Source organism: Manis javanica, chromosome 2 (genome assembly GCF_040802235.1).
Source record: "Manis javanica isolate MJ-LG chromosome 2, MJ_LKY, whole genome shotgun sequence".
Classification (NCBI taxonomy): Eukaryota; Metazoa; Chordata; class Mammalia; order Pholidota; family Manidae; genus Manis; species Manis javanica.
The window spans coordinates 103825035-103847419 of NC_133157.1; the positions used below are offsets into that span (position 1 = coordinate 103825035).

General features: G+C 40.9%; 1 protein-coding gene across 9 annotated transcripts in view; it reads right to left on the bottom strand.

Annotated features, from left to right (window-relative positions):
* Window positions 1-17963: 17963 nt before the first annotated feature.
* WAC (WW domain containing adaptor with coiled-coil) overlaps window positions 17964-22385 on the bottom strand; it is a 94850-nt gene continuing 90428 nt past the window's right edge. For all 9 annotated transcript variants that reach the window (XM_073229015.1, XM_037026691.2, XM_037026695.2 and 6 more), the window contains one exon: window positions 17964-21129. In XM_073229015.1, coding sequence (XP_073085116.1) covers window positions 21060-21129 — 70 coding nt within the window. In that variant the 3' untranslated portion in view covers window positions 17964-21059. The remainder of the gene's footprint in view (window positions 21130-22385) is intronic.

Consider the following 22385-nt stretch of genomic DNA (forward strand, 5'->3'; position numbering starts at 1 on the left):
CTTATTCAAGTTTGGGAGCCACATAAGACCAAGGAGAAAAATCTCAAAACCATTTTAAACTGATAGAGATTCTCCCAAACCTATATTGCAAGTTTCCAAGAGGCAATTGCTCTATTTCTTTCCTGACCTGCATCTACCCAATGCCTCGTGTCCAGTCTTTATTCAGTTGACAACTCGTCAGATTTAACTCTCAATGAGAATAAAAGCAAATTTTGGGGGCAGGCACTACCAACCTTCCTCATAAAACATTTCATACCATAACATAACTCTAGACCCACAGCTGCAGAGGAAGGAAGGGGAGAGGAGGAGAAAGGGAAGGAGAACCCACACAGGTCCTGGGGCTTTTTTCATGATGTAGTTGTGGGGGTTTTCCAAGATTTTGCTAACACGTTATTTAAAATTCTTGGTAAGTACCCTTTGAGATGCTCCTGGAACTGGATCCTCTAGAAGCAGGAACAGAATCGCCACTACGCAGCCGACTGGCTTTCCCTCTCCTGAAAGCACTGGTCCCTTACCATCCTCAGGAATATTCCCAAATGTCCTGCACATCACATTCCCTGAAGCAAGACTAACAGCACTGGGCACAGGACCTCTGCCCCCAGTCATCAGACCCTCTTATCACGCCTTTGAGTTCTTGCACATGCATCATTAAAGTTGTTTAAAATAATGTGTTTCTTCTCTAGAGAATAATTATGTTGGAAAAAAAACCCCACAAAAACTACCAGGATAAAACTTTTCCTAAGCCAACACTGGAGCATTCATGTCTTTCATCACTTTTATTTTTCAGAGAATAAAAGGCATCTGTCTCTGCAGCCCAGAGCCTTCTCCATTTTCAGGGTGTACAACCCCCCACCCCCACACTCACACCTGGCAGGAAGGGAGCAGGCCTTTGGCATGTGTCTCTCACCCTCTTGCTGTGAGAGGCGAGCAGCACCCAGCAGGGAGGAAGGTGCAGTTGCCGTTTGCTCTAGACACAAGAATCAAGATCATTCTAGGGGTAATTTAGATTCCATATGTCTCAATGCCCTGTGGTGACCTCAGTAAGAGGGCTGTGAGCCCTGTTTCCAGAATCATCTTAGGGCTTCGAACAGTAATGGACAAGCTTCTCTCTGTGCATAAGGCTGGGAGAAGGTGGCGGTCACCAGTTCAGGTACTCTGTGGAGTGTACCACAGTGACCGTTGTTCATCAAACACCCGTGCCCGCAAGGGTCCATGTCACCCACCAGCAAGCCAGGGCGCCTCCCTCAGGGAAGGTCATATTCTGGATGACACTGGTTATTCCTTAGTTTTTAATATTTTTGAATGGAAATGTGTTAACTGAACAGACCCACCACAAGGCATGGCCCCTAATCTCTAAGTTCTAAATGTGTACATTTTTTCTACACATCCACAAACTGTTTATCTGACTTCAGCTTTAAAAAGCAAACACACAGAAACCCTCCAAACAGATAAATGAAACAAAGATCCCCTCCTTTCTTGATCTACAGAACACTAAAGGATGGGTGACTACATTTCCCCTGCGAAGCATGGTGGCATCCTTGTAACAGTGTGGTCTGAGGCTGCACTGGCCTCCATGTGACATGAAAATCTGACTCTCGTTCAGGTCAAGATCAAAGACAAGAGACTAACAGGGTAATTCAGCCTCCAAGTCCACGTGAGATGCCAGGCTAGACTGATCAAATTAATCAAACAGGTCCTCTGTGTACTATGAGCTATGGGCAGCCACATAAGCTACTTTTTAAATTAAATCACAGAGGTGGTCATGTCCCCCTCTGCCTTTCCAGCAGAGAAAACCAAAGGAGCTTAAATGGCTCCCCAGGGTCACTCCAGCTGCACTGAGCCTCTGGGTTCAGGGTACTACCTTCTGCCTCTTTCACAGGTAAGAAGCTATGACGGGCCCTCACACTCACTGGGAAATAGTGGTCAGTTTCTCCTTGCACAAAGACATGGAAAGAAATTGTTAGTATTTCTGAGCTAAGATCCTTTAGAAACATTTTGGCAGTATTATATGGTAAAATTAGCTCTTAACAAATGAAGTAATTTGGGGAAGAAGGTGAAAAGGAGAAGAGAGAAAGAGGAGAAAGAGAATTTTACTGCTGAGAATAAGGGCTGTTTATGAGTTGGTTGAATCATTGCCACTCCCAAACCTCTCTCCATTCCTATAAGCCTGAAGTAAGGATTTCAGGTCATTTGGGATTTCGGCTTCCATTACAGGAACTGACCTGCCCAGGGAGCTGTCAGTGGTGTGCTCCCTCCCTCATGCTTGATTTTATTTGCAGGTTCCTTCTGCTCAGACCTTGGCTTCCTCTTCTGAAAAATATTCTATGGGAATTCCCTGACCCTGGCCCTCAGCACCCAACCAGGTGCATAAGCAAAAACAACCAGGAATCATAGCCTTCATACCCACCAGGATCCTCACACCAATCAGAAAAGCGGCTTCCATGGAAGAGACACCTCAGGCCTCCTGAGATCCACATCTGGTTTCCATTTTAAGGACAATGGATGGGAGAACCTTCAGTCAGCAGAGAACTTGGCGATTACTTCATCTTCCAGACCAAAGCAAAGACGGGAGCCCCAACTTCCCCTGCCTGCCCTTTGGGCTAGAGGTGGATGGGTCTAACCAAACCCAGCATCTCCAGCTGGCCTGCTCCTCCACACTGTAACTCCTTCTCTGTGTCAGTTGCAGGGTACTTTGTAAACTGGACACTAGGGAGTGGTAGGGGGCCAGCAAGACAAAAGGGGAGAGCCCTGAGCTAAGAGTCACCTTCATACCAACTCCTGACCTGGGTTTGGGTCAATTCTTACTTGGCCCCTTGGAGTGGCAGAATCCTCACCTACAAAAATGAGCCAGCCTGAAAAATGGCTTCTCACATCCCTCTGGCTCTAGAATTCTAAACCGCCTTTGTACCACCTGTTCATTTGGTAAAGGATGAGTAACAGGCTGTGAAAGTAGAGCCTTTGTTCTTAGTGTCTGCAGAGGTTCCAAGAACTAGCTCAGTGGTTCTCAAACTTGAGCAAGAAGAGAATCATGTTGAGGCTTGTTAAAACACATTAACGGACTCCAACCCAAGAGTTTCTGATTCAGTAGGTTGGAGGTGGAGCCTGAGAATGTGCATTTCTCATAAGTTCCCAGGGGGTCCTAATGCTGACTGGGGACCACACTTCAAGAATCTTTGGCCTAGAACCATACAGGAGGTACTCAGTACCCACAGCCCCCAAAAGACAGGCTGAGTGATAGCTGAGAGATGGTAACCCTGCTCTGCCAACCAGTGGGAGACTCCTCTAGACAGACACCCAAACCTACACCTGCTGACAGGTTTCTGAATAACCTATAGCTTATTTCCTGGAGTTAGTCTCATGGAGAAGTATATAATGATAACATACTTGCATAGCACTTTACAGTTTTCTAAGAGCTTTGCTTTACTTCATTTGTTACTCCCAGCAATCCTATGATACGGATAGAGAAAATATTATCCTTATTTTCAGAAGAGGAAATTCCAGTTCCAAGTGGTTCCCTCTCTGATCAGTATCCCACAGCTGGAAAGCAGTGAAGCGCAGACTCAGGACTCACTCAAAGCTTTTGACTCTTCTGTGTTCTTCATACTTGACCAACGTCCTTCAATACACCCTTCTGGGCAACTGGATATTGTTTCTAACCAAATAATTATTCCTTTGAGGTGTTAATTAGGTATTATTTTAATGCATGTAAATCCATATTTTTTAGGAAGCCATTTTCTCTGGCTCAGTTGTCATACCGTGATGGACGCCTGAGCCGGAAGCCCTTACTCCTGCATCAGCAGCTGGCTTTCAAACATGTCCAGTAAAATAGTGAATTTACACTGAATCAGTTCTCCTTATCATTATGTCATATCATTTTTCTGCACTGCCCAATGTTCTAGAGAACACCTGTGATAAGATTGTCAAAAGGTGAATTTCTATATTGAGTTCTCAGTTTTTAATTTAAAAATCTCTGATCCTCTTCTTGATTCCTTTCTGCCCTTAATTAATACAATTAACAGTGTGTCCTTGGAAGGAGTTGGCAGACAGATAATATAAAGTGATGGCTATAAATCAGATTGACTGAGGACATGGTCCACCATACACACTCCATCATCAACAATGACGAACTTCTCCAAAAAAATGTTACTTAAGTGCTGTGTCAGGCTCATCGTCCGTCATCCCTCCTGGGAGCACTGCCTGTAAAGTCTTTCATGCTGAGTGCTCCAGTGCAGCTGCATGGAATTCGGGCCTAGTTAGGAGGATAAAGAAACAAAAAGAATTCACTTATCATCTTAACTGTTTATACTTGAGGACAAATGAATTATCTTACAGTGACTCAATTGTGCTTGTCATGCTGTGAAACACTGACTCTTGGAATAGAGCTTTTGCAAGCGTGATGAAAAACCGTGCTCACTCCCCCTGAGATTCCCACCCCATAGCTGGTCCTGCATCCCTCCCTGGTGATGCTGAAGGGAGGGGGTGGAGCATGGGGTGGAGGTTTCCACCAGTGGGAATCTCCCAAACAGCATGGTACTGAGAAACTTACTCGCAACACCTTGTCCACCCAAGCCTGATGTTGTGACACAGATTCTAAGGAGAGAGGTGAGAAGAAACACAGTGGGCCATCTAGCCTACATGCAAGTTTGATAGTCAATCTCTGGCACAAGATGGAAGGAGATGAGCCTGGAACAACAGGCAGTGGCTGGGCCGAGAGAGGGTAAAGGCTGCATTGATATCCAGGGGGGATGTGCATGGTGCTACCAGAAGGGGAGGGAGTGAAACTCATTAAAATAAGTTTTTACTGAAAACTTTTAAAGTTTTGCCAACTTCAGTAAATTGGCAAAGTGATTTTTAGCAAACTGACTGAGAGCCCTCTGGGGCAGTCAGCTGGTATCTGCCCTGAAACCTCCCTGGCTTGGGTTTTATACACTCAAGCAACTGCTTTGCTACCCATATTCGGTAAGCGTCATGCCTCTTCTTCCAACACTGCACTGGCTGGGGATACAAATCACTGGCTTCTGAGGTAATGGTTCGACAGTGATGCCTTTCTGCCAGTAGACCTCCTGGCCCCACGTCCCCTAGAGCATTTCTCCTTAGGGGCCTCCAGAGGCTGTGGGCTGTGATGCTCAAGGGCACACTTTGGACTCGAAGCTCCACTTGCACCCTGGCAATGCCCTGACTGAGTCTGTCACTCCTGAAGTTGTTTTTTTTTTTTCATGGATTTAATGGAGCTCTTGGTTTGTTACACACTTGATGGAAGTCTTCAAGTCTTTCTTAGCTTCCATTTTCTCATTTTAAAAATGAGAATAAAATAACTATTGCACAAGTTATCAGGAGGAAAAAACTGAGACATTACACATGAAGCACTTTTGGCCACATTTAGCTATCCTTATTCTTTGGGTTCCCTGTAGAGGGAAACCCTTGGCGTTTAAGGTTCTTGGCTAGGAGCTATGTGCTGCCCAGGTTATATGATCTCCTATTCAATGTCTTCTCTACTCCCCTGCATCCCCTCAACTACCAAACTGATATCATGACACTAAATCCTACCCCCTGGGAAGGTGGTGAGGATTAACTAAAAAAGCACCAAGAAACCATTCTGTAAGCAGTGAAGATTACTTGCTTGTGTTCTGAGATTGCTATCGAAGCAGGGACTATGAACCAGAGAATGAAGAGCATGAGAACAGGAGATGGTGCATGTGGACTTCCCCTACTCACAATGATGCCCACAGGCTAAAGCCCAGCTCCCAATATATGGTTATATTGCTGGGACTTGCTTTGTTCCATAGGCAACATTTTAATATTACTTACTCTTTAAATGGAGATGTTCCAGGCTCACTGCTCGCATTCTCTGGGTTGCTGATGAACAACACGCAGCCAACTACTACCAGCATCCAGGACGCCAGGCCACTGGGCTTCAGGACCCCACAACTCCTGCTGCAGGACAGTGCACCCTACCCTTAGTCCATTGGCACTGGAAAGATGAGATGGTGATGGGGGGTGGATAGCCATTTCCCATAACACACTCTATTCTACCAGATGACACCCACCAAGCAAATGGTCTATTTGGCAAAATATATGGGCACTTGCTCTCCTAGCCAGAACTGACCTTTGAGCATGCAAGAAAATGAATAAACACAAAAGAGTGAAGTTATCACAAAGTTCATTTTCTTTTAAAGTAACAAAAGTCGCCACATATGTGTTGAAGTTTGATACCCTTTCTATTCCTGCCCCCTGCTCCAGGTTCCTCACTAATAACTTTATGAGCTCAGGCTGGAATGTAAACTTGAACTTTAGCATTTGTGACACAACCAACTATAACTCAATCTCAGCACACTTTTTTTTATTTGATTGAGTGTTCCAAGTTACTATGCACTTCCTGAGGCCCTCAGGTTAAAACAACATGATCTAACACAATGAAAACCAGCAAAAAAAGTCTATTCTTTATTTCCAGTAGCACGGGGCCAGTTGCATCTACCCAAAACATTCTTAAACACTATTAATCAGCCTAAAGACTAAATGGTGTTCTCGCTTCTCTCCAGGTATTCTATTCAGAAGCCTGTTGGTCTTCTCATAGCTATTCAAATGCACAATTTGAAGTAACCAAGCATCCCTGGGCACTAAAAAAGGGTGGTATTAATAGTGGATGCCCAAGGAGATTCCTGAATAATTTTGAGGCAGATTAGGCCAAGGAAAAAAGACATTCAGCCTCCAGTAATTAATTCCAATTCTGTAACTTCTGCCCAGAGTTGGAGTATAAGAACTTTATGATATTCTTGAAGACAAAGATCAGGAAAGACACAGAAGATGTGAACATTATCAACTACCTTTTTAGAACATTATATTTGACAAAGACAAATTCTTTTCAAGTCTATATGGTATGTCTATCAGGATAGACCATGCACTGAGCTATAAAACAGTCTATAAATTTTACAATATTGAAAGCATACAAAGTATGTTCTCTGACTGTACCAGAATTAAATGAGAAGTCAATAACAATAACATAACTAGGAAAACCCCTAATTCATTTTAATATTTGGAAATTAAACAACATACTTCTTTTGTTTCCCCCAGCTTTATGAAAATATAATTGATATATAACACTGTAAACATCACACTGTGGACAATCCATGGGTCAAAAAAGAAATTATAAGGAAAATCAGAAAAGATTTCAAATTAAATAATAATAAAAATACAACCTATCATATAATACGTGAAGTGCAGCCAAAGCAACACTGGTAGAGAAATACATCGTCTAAAATCTTTTCATTTAGAGTCTAGATGCCCAGCATAGCTCACTCTCTCCTCTATTTTGAGTATTTCTCACCTCAGCAAGGGAGAAGCTCTCCGTGACCTGAAGCTCCGCAGGCTTATCACAGAGCCTTACACCAAAATCCAAGTCAAAGTTTCTCCAAGTAGCTCGCTGATCCCTGGGATGCAGGAGAACTCAGAGCAGGAGGCAACTCTCCAACACAAAAGGTACAGGCTTGCTTTGATGTAGATTTCTGGACAGCTGGCAAATAAAGGCCATGAAATACAGTAAGTTTCTGTGAAGTCCAAGAACTTTAAACATCACCATCTTAAATAAACTCTGTATGAGGAGATAGATGTCCCAGTAAGTCTCTGAAAATTGGAAGGATTTTTTTCCCAACTCTGGTCTAGATATGCCACAGTTTTTTGATTTTAGGTCCATCCCTGATTCCATTTTTTAGATAAATAAACCCTCCCAAGACCTGATCCTGTAGCTTTTGAGCAAACCTCATCTGACGTCAAAGGAGGGTCTGCAGGAGTAGGGACTTCACACGGAAACCTGAGCTAGCATTTCCTCAGGTGCTGACAAGCCTCCATGATGGGGCTGTGAGACATGAGTAGGCAGCTTCCCAGCCACGGACGTAGTTTGGGGGCCACAAACCCAGGTTTTCTAGGTGTCTCCAGAGCTACAGGCAGCACCTGGAAGGCAATGGATGAGAAGGACAACCTGTGGCTAGGCCTGCTCTGCCGACGTCATCCTCACCCATTGGCCCCGGCCACTCTGTACGCGAGGAGAGGGGTTTGGGGTGGAAGGCAGTGAACCTACCCAAACAGAACCCCCAATGCCAGGGAGAGCTGAAGGTACCTGCCTCCCCATTCCACTACCCCAGCACCCTCAGGAACCAATAAAGGGGCCCCTTTCCCTGGAAAAGAAAGCTGCTTCCAAATACTTATTAAACTCCTTTGCAGAACAGGTAGAGGTGAGCTGCTGGATAGGGCTGTTTCCTAGGAAAAGGAAGAGCCACAAAGCCCTGAACTGAAAAGCTGACCCTTGAACAACTTGGGGGATTAGAGACTCTGACCCCCATGCAGTTGAAAATCCCCATATAAGCTTTGACTCCCCCCAAACTGAACTTCTAGTAACCTGCTGTTGACTGGAAGCCTTACTGATAACATGAACAGTCAATTAACACATAAAAAATATGTTGTATGTATTATATGCTATATTCTTATAATAAGGTAAGGTAGAAGAAAATGTTATTATGAAAATCATAAGGAGAAGAAAATGCATTCACACTACGTGTACTGTATTTTTGGACACTGTAAGTTTCTGTAGTCAGATTACAAGCTGCATTACTGATCCTCGCCTACATCAGTACTGTATTATATGATACAAAACCCTTATAATGTCATACATATTACTAACACTGGACATCAAGATGAGAAGGTAGTATGTAAAAGATATTTGTGTTTATTTACAGGTATAACAATTCGTGTCCTTTAAAATGAAGAACCAGCAATATGATTGCTTTCTGATAGCCTAACCTATATTCTGATGAATGAATTGTTGTGAGATTTTTATGGCATACAGCATTACAGGCATATTCATAACACGGTATTGTACATACCTAACTTTTTCTTAATTTTTAAAATATTTCTAGGCCATGTAGTTTGTGAGTTTTTTCAGATTGCTTCCAATTTGCCAATATATTTATTACCAGTTTATGGCAGGGTGGTGCCAGTGCATTCTGCAGTCAAGTCCACTGGCATGATGAGAGTGGGTGGTTAATAGGCCTCCCCCAGCCACAAGCCCTTGGATTTTTCGGAAGGGCTAGAGGAGGGTAAGCAGACCCCAGCACCTCCTTCCTGCATGCTTGCTCAGTTTACTCTTTTGTTCCTTTCCTGCTCTAGGCTGCTCAACTCCAAGTGCGCATCTAAGTGGTTTGTCCAAAGTGCTATTAGTGACCTTGAGGACGTTTTCCAGCTCTGAAAACTCTATGATGTAAAATAAACACCAAATGATAAACCCGCAGCCAAAGAAAAATTCAAAATGACCAAGGAAATATGCACAAGGCAGGCACTCCAAAGGAAGCAAACTGGAGAGCAGCGGAAGGCCCTGCTCAACACCCGACACCCACGGGACTATTTGTCCAAGTGGGACAATCGGAGAGCTTCAGATAAAGGGCTGAGGGAATTTTCCAGAGGGCACGATTGCTCCCAGTTTGGGGGTTGGGATTTAGTCATTCAACAAATCTTTACTAAGCACTTATGTTCCAGTCCTATTCTGGGCTCTGAGGACACCGCAGCAGACAAACAAGACCAACATAGTCCCTGCCCTTATGGAGCTGTTATTCAAGTCACCGAGAGAAGCCACAGGTACATAAAAAATAAAACGATGTGACCTTTTTCTGAGGCCCACAAATAAATTAATGTAAACTTATATAGTGAGAAATGCCATGGGGAAAGCATCCAGAGTGATGGGGTAATGTGGGGGTGGGGGGATAAGGGAAGGCCCCCCGAGGGGGCGCCCTTGAAGATGAAGACAAGGACCAGACATAGGAAAATCTGGGGAAAACGTGTTTCAGGCCAGGGAAGCAGCTAGTGATAGCAGGGTGGATCTGGGATGGGCAGTGGCAGTTGCACAGCTGTTGCAGGAGGCTGTGTGCAGATGCAGGGAGGGCCCAGCGGCACCCCGGCTGCAGCTGAAAGCCCAAGGAAAGGTGGCGGGGCTGGAGCACATCAGCGGCCCGCAGAATGAACTAGCTGGACAGATGGAGGTGGAGTGGAGGCGGGCAGTGGCGTGAGCTGGAGGGGAGGCTCTGGCGCAGCTTGCAGGCTAACATTGAGTCTTTTCCACTCCACTGCCCAGGAGGGCTGACATGCCCACACACGGCAGGCAAAGCAGCTGGTGAGGATGCTCCAAAGCGAGCTCTGTGAAGCAGGCAGAGGACTTGACTCTCCAGCCACAGTCTATTGCCACTATTTTCTGAATCAAAAATCAGGACTGTTGTCAATGTTAAGTCACTTGTTCTACAGAACAGGCTCCACAAGGCCTGGCTGTAGTCCTGCTCTGAGCACCTGGGTGCTATCATCCTACCTGAACCTGCAAAAGAATCCTCTGGCACCCAACATACAAGGTACTCTGGAAAACAGACACAGAAGGGGTTTCCAAGAGGATGACACCAACAGTGAGCAACTCAGTGGTGGAGAGTAATGAATAAACCACAATAGCCAGCATGGTGTGTGTGCACACTTACATTATGTCAGGCACTGTGCTAAGGGCCTTCCATGCATGTCCTGTTTATCCCTCCAGCAGTCCTTCATACGATAAAGCAAAACTGAGTCTTCTCTTGGGTCAAGTTAATTTTCCATGGTAACTCAACTCTGAAGGGACAAAACCTGGATTTGAATTCAGAGGGTCAGACTCCTGAGTGCTCTCTCTAACCCCTCAAAAATGTGCATTCATTACAATGTTCTCCATCACCTTCCCCGTTCCTAGCTCCTCAAGGTCCGCTTGCAATTGTAACACTTCCTTTGAAAGCGTAACCATACTTTTCTTGCCCCATCCCTAAATTTTCTTGTGGAGCTTCTCCCAGTTAAGATGATTTGGCTGAATATAGCCCAACACTGCCACCTAGTGTCAGCAGCAGGATGGCCCCACCCCTTGTTTTTTCTCCTCACTGCAAAAGAACACGCTAGCTGGAAACTCCAGGAGTATGCTTGTAAAGAACAATTCCAAAAGCCAGCTAATGCAGTGGATACCAAATCAGCCCTGCTTTGACCTCCAAGTGGCTATTTCTCCTATTTTCATTAACCCCCAGTTTAATAGAATCACATCTGTTTTGCGATGAGAGTGTTAGGGTTATGGAGGATAACAGCCTTGCCCTTAGGGGAGTCACACTAGAGTGGATAAGGAGTAAGTGTCATGGTGTCTGCAGTTGGCTTTCAAATGGTTGGAGGGCCGGGGTGGTGGGAATATAAAACTGAATTATCAAATCTAGAGGGGTAGTGTACAGGTGACCATTGTACAGTTCTTTCAACTTTTCATATGTTTGATTTTTTTTTTTAAGTCACCAACACCACTGGGATGTGTGAGGAGAGAGGATGGTTATGATCCAAATGTCATTATCTGAACTTAGGGATGTGGACCATGCATGCCCTTCCATGGAAGAAGAACTTCTAGGGGCTGTGTATTCTCAGGGGCAAATGAAATCTGTGAGGCTGGATTCCAGCCAGTGACCTCAAGGTAGCATCAGACCTTCTTGGATGTAAGTAATTTCCCCCTGCTCGTCATGTGCAGCAACTCCAACCAAACTAAATATAGTAAATCTTACACAGGATTAAACAGAAGAGTTTCTTACTATAACCCGTAAAGGGGGGCAGAATCTACCACCCCAAAATACGGCACCTGCCTTGGCAGGAGGGTTATTTTGAGCTAAGGGCAATCAAAATCCAGCAGATTCAAGAAAAGCCCTTACTTCCTTCTCAATTGCCTTAATTTCCATTGGAAAGAGGCCCATGCCAGGAAGAGGCTATTTGCACGGATACATTTTTACCTAAGACGCTTACCTGACAGGGTGACCTTTGTCTTCCAAACATCATTTCTGCCTTCCTGTGAATGACCTTCCTTCCCTTTGCAGTCCCCTAGCCCCTTTCCTTGGCTCAGGATGGGTCCACCATTTAAAAGCTTTTAAAGCACTGCCACCTAACTCAAAGACTTCCATGTCACCACACGGGTTAGATTGACATTAAGTCATCTGCCAATAAGTTGCTGAACAAGGTCACTGCAAAACACCACACAATCCTCAAACCAATGGCACATCCCTCTTAGATGTTAATTTGGCCCCAAGAGACCCACAGCTTAGCTAAAGCCATAAATGTGCACATAAAAACAAACAAAATATGGATGAGGTTTCCCTCTCATCTTGTTCTTTGTCTAGTGAGCTTAGCTTTATGACTCTGAGAATATTCTCTCTGGTATCCGCGATCGAGAAGGTACAGGTGTGGTGTGTGTAGCTGATTGGTAAGCTGTAGGAACCTGGGCTTGCAACTGTTGTCTCTTTGTCCAGTTGTCAGTTCTCATTTGTCATCAGATGTCCTCATCCATAAAGAACCTTTGTCATCTTTATTGTCTCATTCTGGATCTTGTGAGGGCTCCTTCCTGTCTCCTTTAGGGACGCCTCTTGTGGTCATGGTTAAGCCATAAAAAGGCTTACTGGTTTGAGTTGCTACTGAGATTAATATAAAATACTACTCATCAATTGCCAGTCCATGAATCCTTTGAGTTGGCTATAACTAAAAGAAAAAGAAATTTTTAGAGAGCTTTTATCTTACACAGTTGTTTAATTGGTACCTAGAAGAGACCAAAGGAGTATAATGCGTAGTCTAAGGACTCCCTCAATAGAAAGAAAGAACAGAAAGTACACTTAGAACAAAAATTAAGACCCCCATCTAATGGAAATCTAATGGAAATTTCCCTTCTCCACCCTTTTAACCCCAACTCCCTGTCCCTTGAACCTTAGTCAAGTGTTCAAACCTTTTGATACTTTTGACAAACTTCACTTAATCAAATTTTAAATGACACGTTTTTTACCTCAAACAGGATTTTCCAGAGGGCCTCTGGAACATCTCAAAAGATTTGTTCTCTCCCCCTTATTAAAAAGAGAGATGTAGAACTAATTATATGTTACATTATATGGGAAGAATTGTCAAATAAATAATACTAAACCATCTTTATGCTGTACTTGTCCAGGTGTATAAGCATTCCAGAAATTCCTAAAATTCTGGTATGTCCTGATATGTTACAGATCATAATTCTAGTTATTATGTTGAAATGTATCACAGAAATAAGCCAATTGCTTGTCAATTTTGATTAGCTCTCATCATTAAATCATAATAATTACAATGAACTACCCCCATTTTTAAGTCTTTTGTCATTTATAGTTATTGTTCTACTCTGATGCTTTTGTAGAAGTGTTTGTGAATCTATAGGTATTCCAGGCAAAGTCTGATGGTGAGTCTTGGCTTGACTTCCTGGCCTTGAGAGCTTTTAAAAGTTCAATCTGATATGGAAGCAATGTTAAGTGTCCATCAGTAGATGAATGGATACACAATGGAATATTATTCAGCCATAAGAAGAAAACAAATCCTACCATTTGCAACAACATGAATGGAGCTAGAGGGTATTATGCTCAGTGAAATAAGCCAGGTAGAGAAAGACAAGTATCAAATGATTTCACTCATTTGTGTAGTATAACAACAAGGCAAAACTGAAAGGAACAAAGCAGAAGCAGACTCACAGACTCCAAGAAGGGACTGGTGGTTACCAAAGGGAAGGGGGTGGGGGAGTGGGGAGGATGGGTGGGAAGGGAGGAGATTAAGGGGCATTATAATCAGTAATCACAATATAGGTTGGTCATGGGGAAGGCAGAATAGCACAGAGAAGACAAATAGTGACTCTATACCTTCTTACTAACCTGATGGACAGTGACTGCAGTGGGGTTTGTGTGTGAACTTGATAATATGGGTTAATGTTGAAACCTCAATGATGTTCATGTGAAATCTTCATAAGATTGTGTATCAATGATACCTTGATTTAAAAAAAAAACAAAAGAAAGTCTATGGTCAATTGCTATACTTGCTGCAATTATATAAATAACCAGGCCAAGTTCATCAGAACTAGACTTATTTTATAAACAAATTGGTCTTAATTTGGCTATCTTTGGTAGAAATGAAGGTGATTGTAGAGAAAAAAATTACTTTTCAGTAGAAACTGTAATATACATTTGTGGATATCAGATTCTTGTTCCATTCATTATCCTTGAGGTTTTGTTATTTACCTGTACACTTGACTGAATCTTGAATTCTTCTAGTTTCCTCATTATTTACAAATATCCACACTAACAGTTCTCCCTAATAACACATCCAAACTAGTTTTCTCCCATCCTTCTGACCTGGAATCACTAAGAACAAAAGCTGCCCTTCTCCCTGAAATCTCACAAACTGCATATGAATGACTTGTTTAAACCAGATAAATTGCCACAATAGCCCATGATCAGACAATCTTCATGTCTATGTCTGTGGGGGCCACGGAGAAATTTTCCCTGAACACCCAACAACATCATCATCACACATTCAAACTGCAGACGCGTGACCTTGACATCTAGAAATTGTGACTGGCTGCCCCCTGGAATCAGAAACTCGTTTACAGTCTGCTCCAATCATTAACCTTTATTGGTCTTTGGTTTCCATAGAAACTCTTGTTAAATACCGGATTTCTCAGCCTAACTCCTGGGCCCCAGCTGCACCACCAGCTCCTGAAATAAAACACAACTAGCTCACTCAACTGACCGACCTATTGTCAGAGCTGAGAAAGATCCTGGCATATGGAGCGATCTAACATAACCTCAGGACTGTGAAACTTACTTCAATTTTCACAGGCAGATCCAAAGGGGAACAGAATTTACCACCCCAGTACTGGGTTTTATCAAATATTATAATTTTTGTAAATCTAGTAGTTGAAAACTGATGTCTTGTTGCTTTGATCTGCACCATCTATCCATTCATTCCTCAAATATTTACTGAGTGCTGGCTATGTGCAAGGTACTCTGATGTATTATAAAAGGCACAATAAATAGTACCGTCAACTATACTCTCCAATTTTTCATGCATTAAACTTCCCTGATAAGAAAAAAATGAATGTTTGTATCTCCCATTTTCTCACTGCCTCCATTTTATTATTTCAACATTGCCACATTTTACTAGTCAGGTACCCCATGTCCCATTATTCTGTAGTTTCACGTGCATATTGCTTACCTATCACACACCCCACTTGTACTACCTTCCTCCATTCATCTCTGGTTAGCTTTTGTCACTTATTTTCTTCAAGGTCTCCTCAGTGCAGTAATAGCCTGACCTCTTCATGTTTGGGAGTCCCTGTTGAACGACCTACTAGGTGTAATATTTAGGTCACAATATACTTTCTTAGACATTTCTTAGAACTTCATAGACATCGCCATATTTTCTTTTGTCAGGAAATGTTGCTCAAATTGGCATACACTCTCTCTTCCTGTTTTGCTAGTGGGGTCAGAGGATGGGCTGGTGATTTGCTTTGCTCTCAAGTTCGTTTTTCTTCCGTTTCTTGCCTTCTTAGCATTGCAGGGACTGTCCACAGCTCTCCTGCCCCTGCTCCTCAGGGAAAGTACTGCCGATGTAGGCAGAACTAGAGGAGGGGAAAACCTGCCTCGTCGTCTCTCCCTCTCTACTTCAACATTTCTGTCAGTGGCCTTTTCTTTTCCTTGGATCCAGCTGCCTCCCTGCCACCCCCGTCCACACTCCCAGCTCTCTCGTCACTTCCGCCAGTTGGCCTGCCATGGTTTTTATCCTCTACCAGCTTCAAATTCCCTTTTGAAATACCTCATAAGGTGGCTTTCGTTTTCTGACTGGACCATTACTAATTCAGGCACGTTAGATGTGCCAAGCTACACTAAAATTTTCCATCTTCCATTCTCTCCAGCCATCACCTTTCAAAGATTATATAACAGTTTTTATCCTGCAATTCTACCATCAGAATTTTATGTTGCATCTTTGGAAATCTCGTGCTTGTGGAACAGGAGAGAGAGATGTAGACTGAAACTCTGCATTGGCATTTTAAAATTTAACAACGGTTGTTTTCTGTTTATCACTTTTAACAGTTTTAAAAGCTCATAGTGATAAAATGTCAAGGCATCAAAATGAGAAAAAAAGTGAAATTTAAGCAAGGTTTGTTGACTTGAAATTTCAGAGACTGTGAATTTATATTCTAAATAGAAGTATTTTAGAAAACACTTATGCTTAAACATTAAATACAAAATTGAGCAAAGTTACAAATTTAAAATGCGTACTTCATTGGCTCACTCATTGGAAAGTATTTTAGCACCATGTACTTAGTGCCAGACATATGTAATATACAAGACAAAAATTACTGTCCTTGCATTGTGCTCTTCTCATCCAAGGTAGGAAGCCTGGAACTACCTACATGGCATAAGAAAACTTACTGTGATCCTAATATACCCACATGGCTGATCAAATTGGACAGTAGTAGGCACTTAGAAATGAAAGACACCCACTAATGACATACATACAATGGCCCAAGTGCTATCCAAATCTCAATCTTCCTTCCCATCACAAAGACAGGGAGTTCACACATTCCATTTTCCTGTAGGATGGGTACATGTAGTACAGATGTTCCATTAGTCACATTAGAACGTGACCAGCATTTCCTGCCTACACTGCTGTCCTAAAGTCAGAGGCTGGTCCCTTTGGTAGGCCTATCAGTGTCCTATTTTATGCAACCAGGACAGTTCCTGGCTCCCATACCTCAGCCAGACCCTTCAGAAGCACGCCCCATTCCTGCTACTCTGTCTCCCCAGGCTGCACATCTGACATAGCGTTTTGCTTACTAGTTTATTCCTAAAGTGTGTTCACAGGAGGCTCTATTACTGGTTCAGTTGATTCCTCTTGCTTAGGGGGACATTTCAGAATGCTAACATACATGCTTACAATTACAACAGGTTTGGAATTTAGATTTTGGTAACCAATAGTAAATTTCAATTTTCTAAAAAAGAAAAAAAAGCTGGTTGCTGTTTCTATCTCCCAAAAGAACCAAAGTCAAAACTTTATAAATTTTAAATTGATCGCCCTTTTCCCCTAATTCATTCAATAAGTATTTATGGAGTACTGAGTAGTCAGAGTCTATCAAGACACTGTTCCTTTGAAGAAAACTAGAAGGCCTAGTGATGATGTTCTTTTACAAGGGAGATCAGGAAAAGACCTTTCTGAGCTGACCTTTGAGAAGACTGAATGGGCAGTAAACTGTGCCTATCTTGCACTGCTTTCCAGGCAGAGAACACAAACCCTGAGGGGGACTGCAAGTGAGCTCGGAACAAACCAGCTATTACTGTTGCTTGAACACATAATCCACAGGAGTTTTGGATTTTGTTGTGTGTGTGAAATCATTGGGGGAATACGAACGCGAAGATGCGTTCTGCACTCTGGGAGCTAGATGGAGAACAAGACTGTCCCTGGTGGTGGTGGTGAGGAGCAAAGAAAAAAAGAGGTTAGGAGGTTATAGCAGTGGTCTGGCTCAAAGATGACCGTACACCCTAGTGGTAAACGTAAAGGAAATGCTCTCAGACCCAAAACATTCTGAAGATACAGGGTTTGTGAGTCTTGATGATATTATATTTGTGAGTATATTATATAGTATTAGAAAAAGTAATAAACTACGATTCCTCTGGGTTTTTGAGCAACACAGGGAATGAAAGGGTCAATTACTGAAAATGGGAACACTGGCAAATAGTCTGAAGCATGAGCTTTTTTTTTAGAGAATTCGCCATGCTAAGGCAAGCATCTAAACCAACTGCTGGGTGCTTAAGAAGAGCTCAGGACTGGAGATGATTTGGGTGAAACTGACCTAAGAGTGGGATTCTCAAAGCCAAAGGCCTGGGTCAGGTCACCTAGGCAGGTTGTACTTCAGGGCACATTCAAAGTTCAGAAATCAGGAAAAGGTAGCAAATTGTAACATGACTTAAAGAATTAATTAATCTCAATTAATATATTGCAACTGAAACATGACACTGCTATTAAAATTTTAGCAGTAATCTGGTATTTTCTTATTCAAATGCAAATTATGCATTCTAAGGCTTTCAAAAGACTGTTCTGAAATAACTGCACAATATAGTCAAAACATATTTATTACTTTTTAGTGTCATTTTGTACACTCCAGTACAAATACAAGAATATAGCCATTATTTACAGGTATTGAAAAGAAATCTGTATATTCAAACCCCACATCTAAGTACAGAAACTTAAGTCCTGAACTACAGTAGTTCTGGTTTGATTTCTGCCCTGCCCCCTCCCCCTTTGAAACAAATCCCTTGAAGCTAAGCTTGCGTTTAAACAGAACAAGATTGTTTTTGAAATGGGTAACACAATTCATTCTTTGCAAAGTTTTATAAGCACCTCTTTTCCAAGATTTACAGGTGTCACACATATAAAATTCAGAAGATAAAACCATTCATCTGGACCTAAAAGAAACAATGTTTTATAAAGGGCTGAAGCTTGGAATTTTTGGTGCTGCTTAAAATATGGAATTATAAAGTTTAAAAATTAAGAGTTAGTCACACTAAGCAGAAAAAAAAGGGAAAAAAGGTTGGGAAGCTGGTTCTTCAGAGGAAAGACTTTCTAACAGACCCACCTTCACAAAATACATTTTTTTTCAGTATCAGTTTTTAAGGTTTGAATCTAAGACTACTAATGTCCTTTTCAAAAAAGGAAAAAAATTAAAAAACCTGAGGTTTCCTAGGGGCTCTTCATATAATCTACTTTCAAATGATCTGAACCAAGGTCCCCATCAAAATTAGATAACATGTTCAAAGCCATGGCAACTGGCCAACTAGATAAAAGAGTATTTTCTTAGATACTATGCCTGTTTTAATGAACATACCCAGGTTACCTCAAGAACGTTAGTAGCTGGATACCATGTCTGTATTAAAGTGCAATGTTTAAGATCATTTACTACAGGATAGTAAGTGAATCAAATATTGTAAAAATATTTCCACAAAAAATTTTAATTTTATGTTTAAAAATCCGCATTTCAAATTAGGCATCTTCTATATGTATGTGAGCAATTCATTCAGGGGTGTGAACGTTTTTTAAAGCAAAGGAATAAGGTGACACAGATCAATGATCTATTAGCAAATCAATTCAAATTTACCTTAAATCACAAGTTGCCATCTGACCAGGAAACATCTGCCTCCTACATCACAAATTGCTCACTTCTTTCCAGACAAGACACAGGACTGCATCAGGAAGGGTCCTTAGCTTAACAGTTTTTTCGAGTTTGTTTACATGCACTCATCAAGTCCAGCAAATGTTAACAATCTCACAGATAACGAACATTTCATTGATATTTTATGACATTTGTCTTAACATTTTAAAAGTATTCTCATGTTACAATTTTAAAAACTCAGCTTCCGGTATAAAATTTTAATTCCTCCTAATTACACTGGAACATTTTTGTATTTTAGTAAATACCCATACTATTGCTGACAGTTTACTTTTCAAAATTTATTGAAAACCTGAACATTATTATCTTCTATACTTTAAATATGCTTAAAGCATAAGAGCAGTTTCAAAATTTTAGTATTCCAGAATGTAGTAACATTAATGTCTACCATCACAAAATAAGCCCTTGGTGCTGGCAGTTCTGAAAGCACATGAATAGATCTGCCTCAACAGGGAAAAAAAGTCTCTTAAATTGGGTAAGTCAAAGATTTTTAAATTAAAATATTTTTCTGCATAAAGAAACCCTTGTGGATTTAATACTGGCAATGTCATGCTACGGTCATATGACCAATATTTTAGCAAAGGAAAAAAAAAGCCAAGGTAATTTTATAGTAGCAATAAGTTTCTTTTTTTATTTTAATATACTTTAGGAAACAATATACAAAGCTGAGCTTTCCCACCATTTCCAGATAACAGCAGGAAGCTCCAATTACACAAATTTAGCGTTTTGTGATGGCTAAGAACAGCAGTCAGCACCAGACTTGAACAGTTAGCTACAACACAAACATCCTTCAAAATGAAATGTCATAACAGCAAGACAGGTAAACCAGAGTTTAACAAATGACAACCACTTGGGAAGTGACTTAATTATTCTTGTTGAATTTCATATTTCATTAAATATCTTATACACAATTTCCTGTTACTTTGCTTTAAACAAACCTCATTTAAGGAATTATTTCAATTAAGTATAAATATTCAACAAGAATAGTTCTTTATTATGAAGAATCCCCAGTAGTTCAAATTCTAATATGCACTGACCAAAGGAAAAGAAAAATAACAATTTTTGTGTTTTATAACATGTTTATTACAACAGATACAATTCACATCTGACTAGCTTTGTTTCCTCTTTCCCTCCCACAACCATGTTCATTGGGCCACTTTCTTATATTTGAGCAATCAATGTACTTTTAGCACACATGCTCAGCAGTACTTTTTTTAAGTCTATTCTTACAACAGGGTGCAAATGGATTTCAATAATTTATACAAACAAGTGGGTTATGCTCAATCACCGCAATTTTAAGCTACTGTACACAGGAATGAAAAGGTTATAGAAAAGTGCCATAGCAACAGTGCCTTAAGAAAGAGGAGCCTTAAAAAAAATGGATAAAATCAGATCAAGGATTTCAGAGGGAAATGGAACACACAGGAATTGAAAAACATTTCTCTGCAAAACAAATGGAGAAGCACTGCTCTTGATCAGGTGCAAGTGTGGAAACAGTTATTTCATGATACTTTGTACATTGCCCATATGGTTCAAAATAGTATCCTCAGACACAGATCGCCTGGCGCTTGCACTGAATTTTTGAAAATGCAAGATTTCTGAATGATAAATTAACCCCCCCAAATTTTTTTTATAAAAGCTATTTGCAGACAGGTTTACATGTAAAAGGCTAGTTATTTAGCCACCTCAGCATTGATTAGTTTTGGATGTCTAAGCTCTGTTACACATGGCTTCCCATGGCTTCACTCTACAAAACATATTTACAACGTGAAGAATACATCTACAAGAAATCTACATTTCAAGGGTTTTACAAATCAATCTTGTATCTTTCCCCTGAATAGACTCACAAACCCCATCCCCTTGTCATTTCCTTTGCCCAGCTTAACGGTCCAAAGTCTACTTAAATGCAGCTCAAAAATGTTAAGATTGGGCTAAACAGATTTACAGTTCCTGTACTCAAAACCATGTGCAATTATTCACATCTTCACACCATGAAGGAATTCTGATTTTTTAGTTTTTCGAGTTCCTTGATTTGTTGTCTCAAAAATAGTATCCTGAAAAACAAAAGAAGGTGTCAGAACCTGTGTTCACATTTATTTTTTTAAAAAGAAAATCCAAACTTTTAACTACAAAAATACCAAACAGTAACTACTAATTAAGACAAAATAATAACTGATTAGAATTAAGACAAAATAAACAGTGGATATGAGGTATATATTATTAGGATCACAAAAGCGAGAATGTTTCCTGGATTTCTAACAATTTCTCAACAATTAATCTGAACGTAAGAATGATTTTTTTGTTGTTGTTCTCTTTATCATCATACACACAACACACTGAAAAAGACTAGATACTAAGCATGAGATAGGCCTGTATTGCCTGTTTTCTAGGTCACAATATATCAAGTATAGAATAAACAGGTATAAGAGGCTCATTGTTTTGAAGAAAAATTCTCAATGTAAAAACGTAAGTTCATAAGGATGAAGCCAAGTTCAAGTGAAACTGACATGTACATTTAACATAAACTTCATAGATAGAGTTCCATGAACTCTTCTGACCTCTCTCTTCTGTGAAATATGCCACTTATTGCCTGTACCAGTGAATTAGGCATAATCATATACTGGCTCGGTGTTTGTGTACACTGTTCCAGTTAAGTTGCAATGAAGAGTAGTATTCTTTCCTAAAAGTCAAATCATCTATCAAGCAAAAATGAAGTTTTATGTACGTTACAATTACTTTCACAGCAATCCTAGAGTAAACAAATTCCAGCTGATATTCAAGATGTACCTCCAAATATTTTTTTTTAGTATTTGAAAGGTTGGATAAAAACTCACTTTTCTAAGGTTACTATATGTAAATCCCAAACTCATATTTACTAAATATTGGTGGTTTCATGACAAGATTAATTCTATTTGTGACCTAGTAGCTTATCTATACAGGATGTGAAACCAGGTTTGTCCTCGACTTTGTAATAAGCATTTTAAAAAGTATCTATACTACTTACAAGGATGCAGATATCCTAACGAGTAGAATATCAGATTAAAAATATGAAACGAGTTTAGGTGAAAACAATTAAGAAAACAGGTATGTATCATTAAACTTGCTGGATGACTAAATTCTTACTGTAATTTCCAAGAGATCTAATGGTGATGGCAAGGACAATGTATACAGTGCCCTGAAATTAAGTAACCTCAATAGTACAGTGCTACCCTCAATTCAAGAGGACCTTTGTAATTAGCTGCTGTCAACATTTCACTTTTAAGTGTTGGAAGAAAAAAAGGCTAATGCAGCATTAACCATGGGTTAAGAT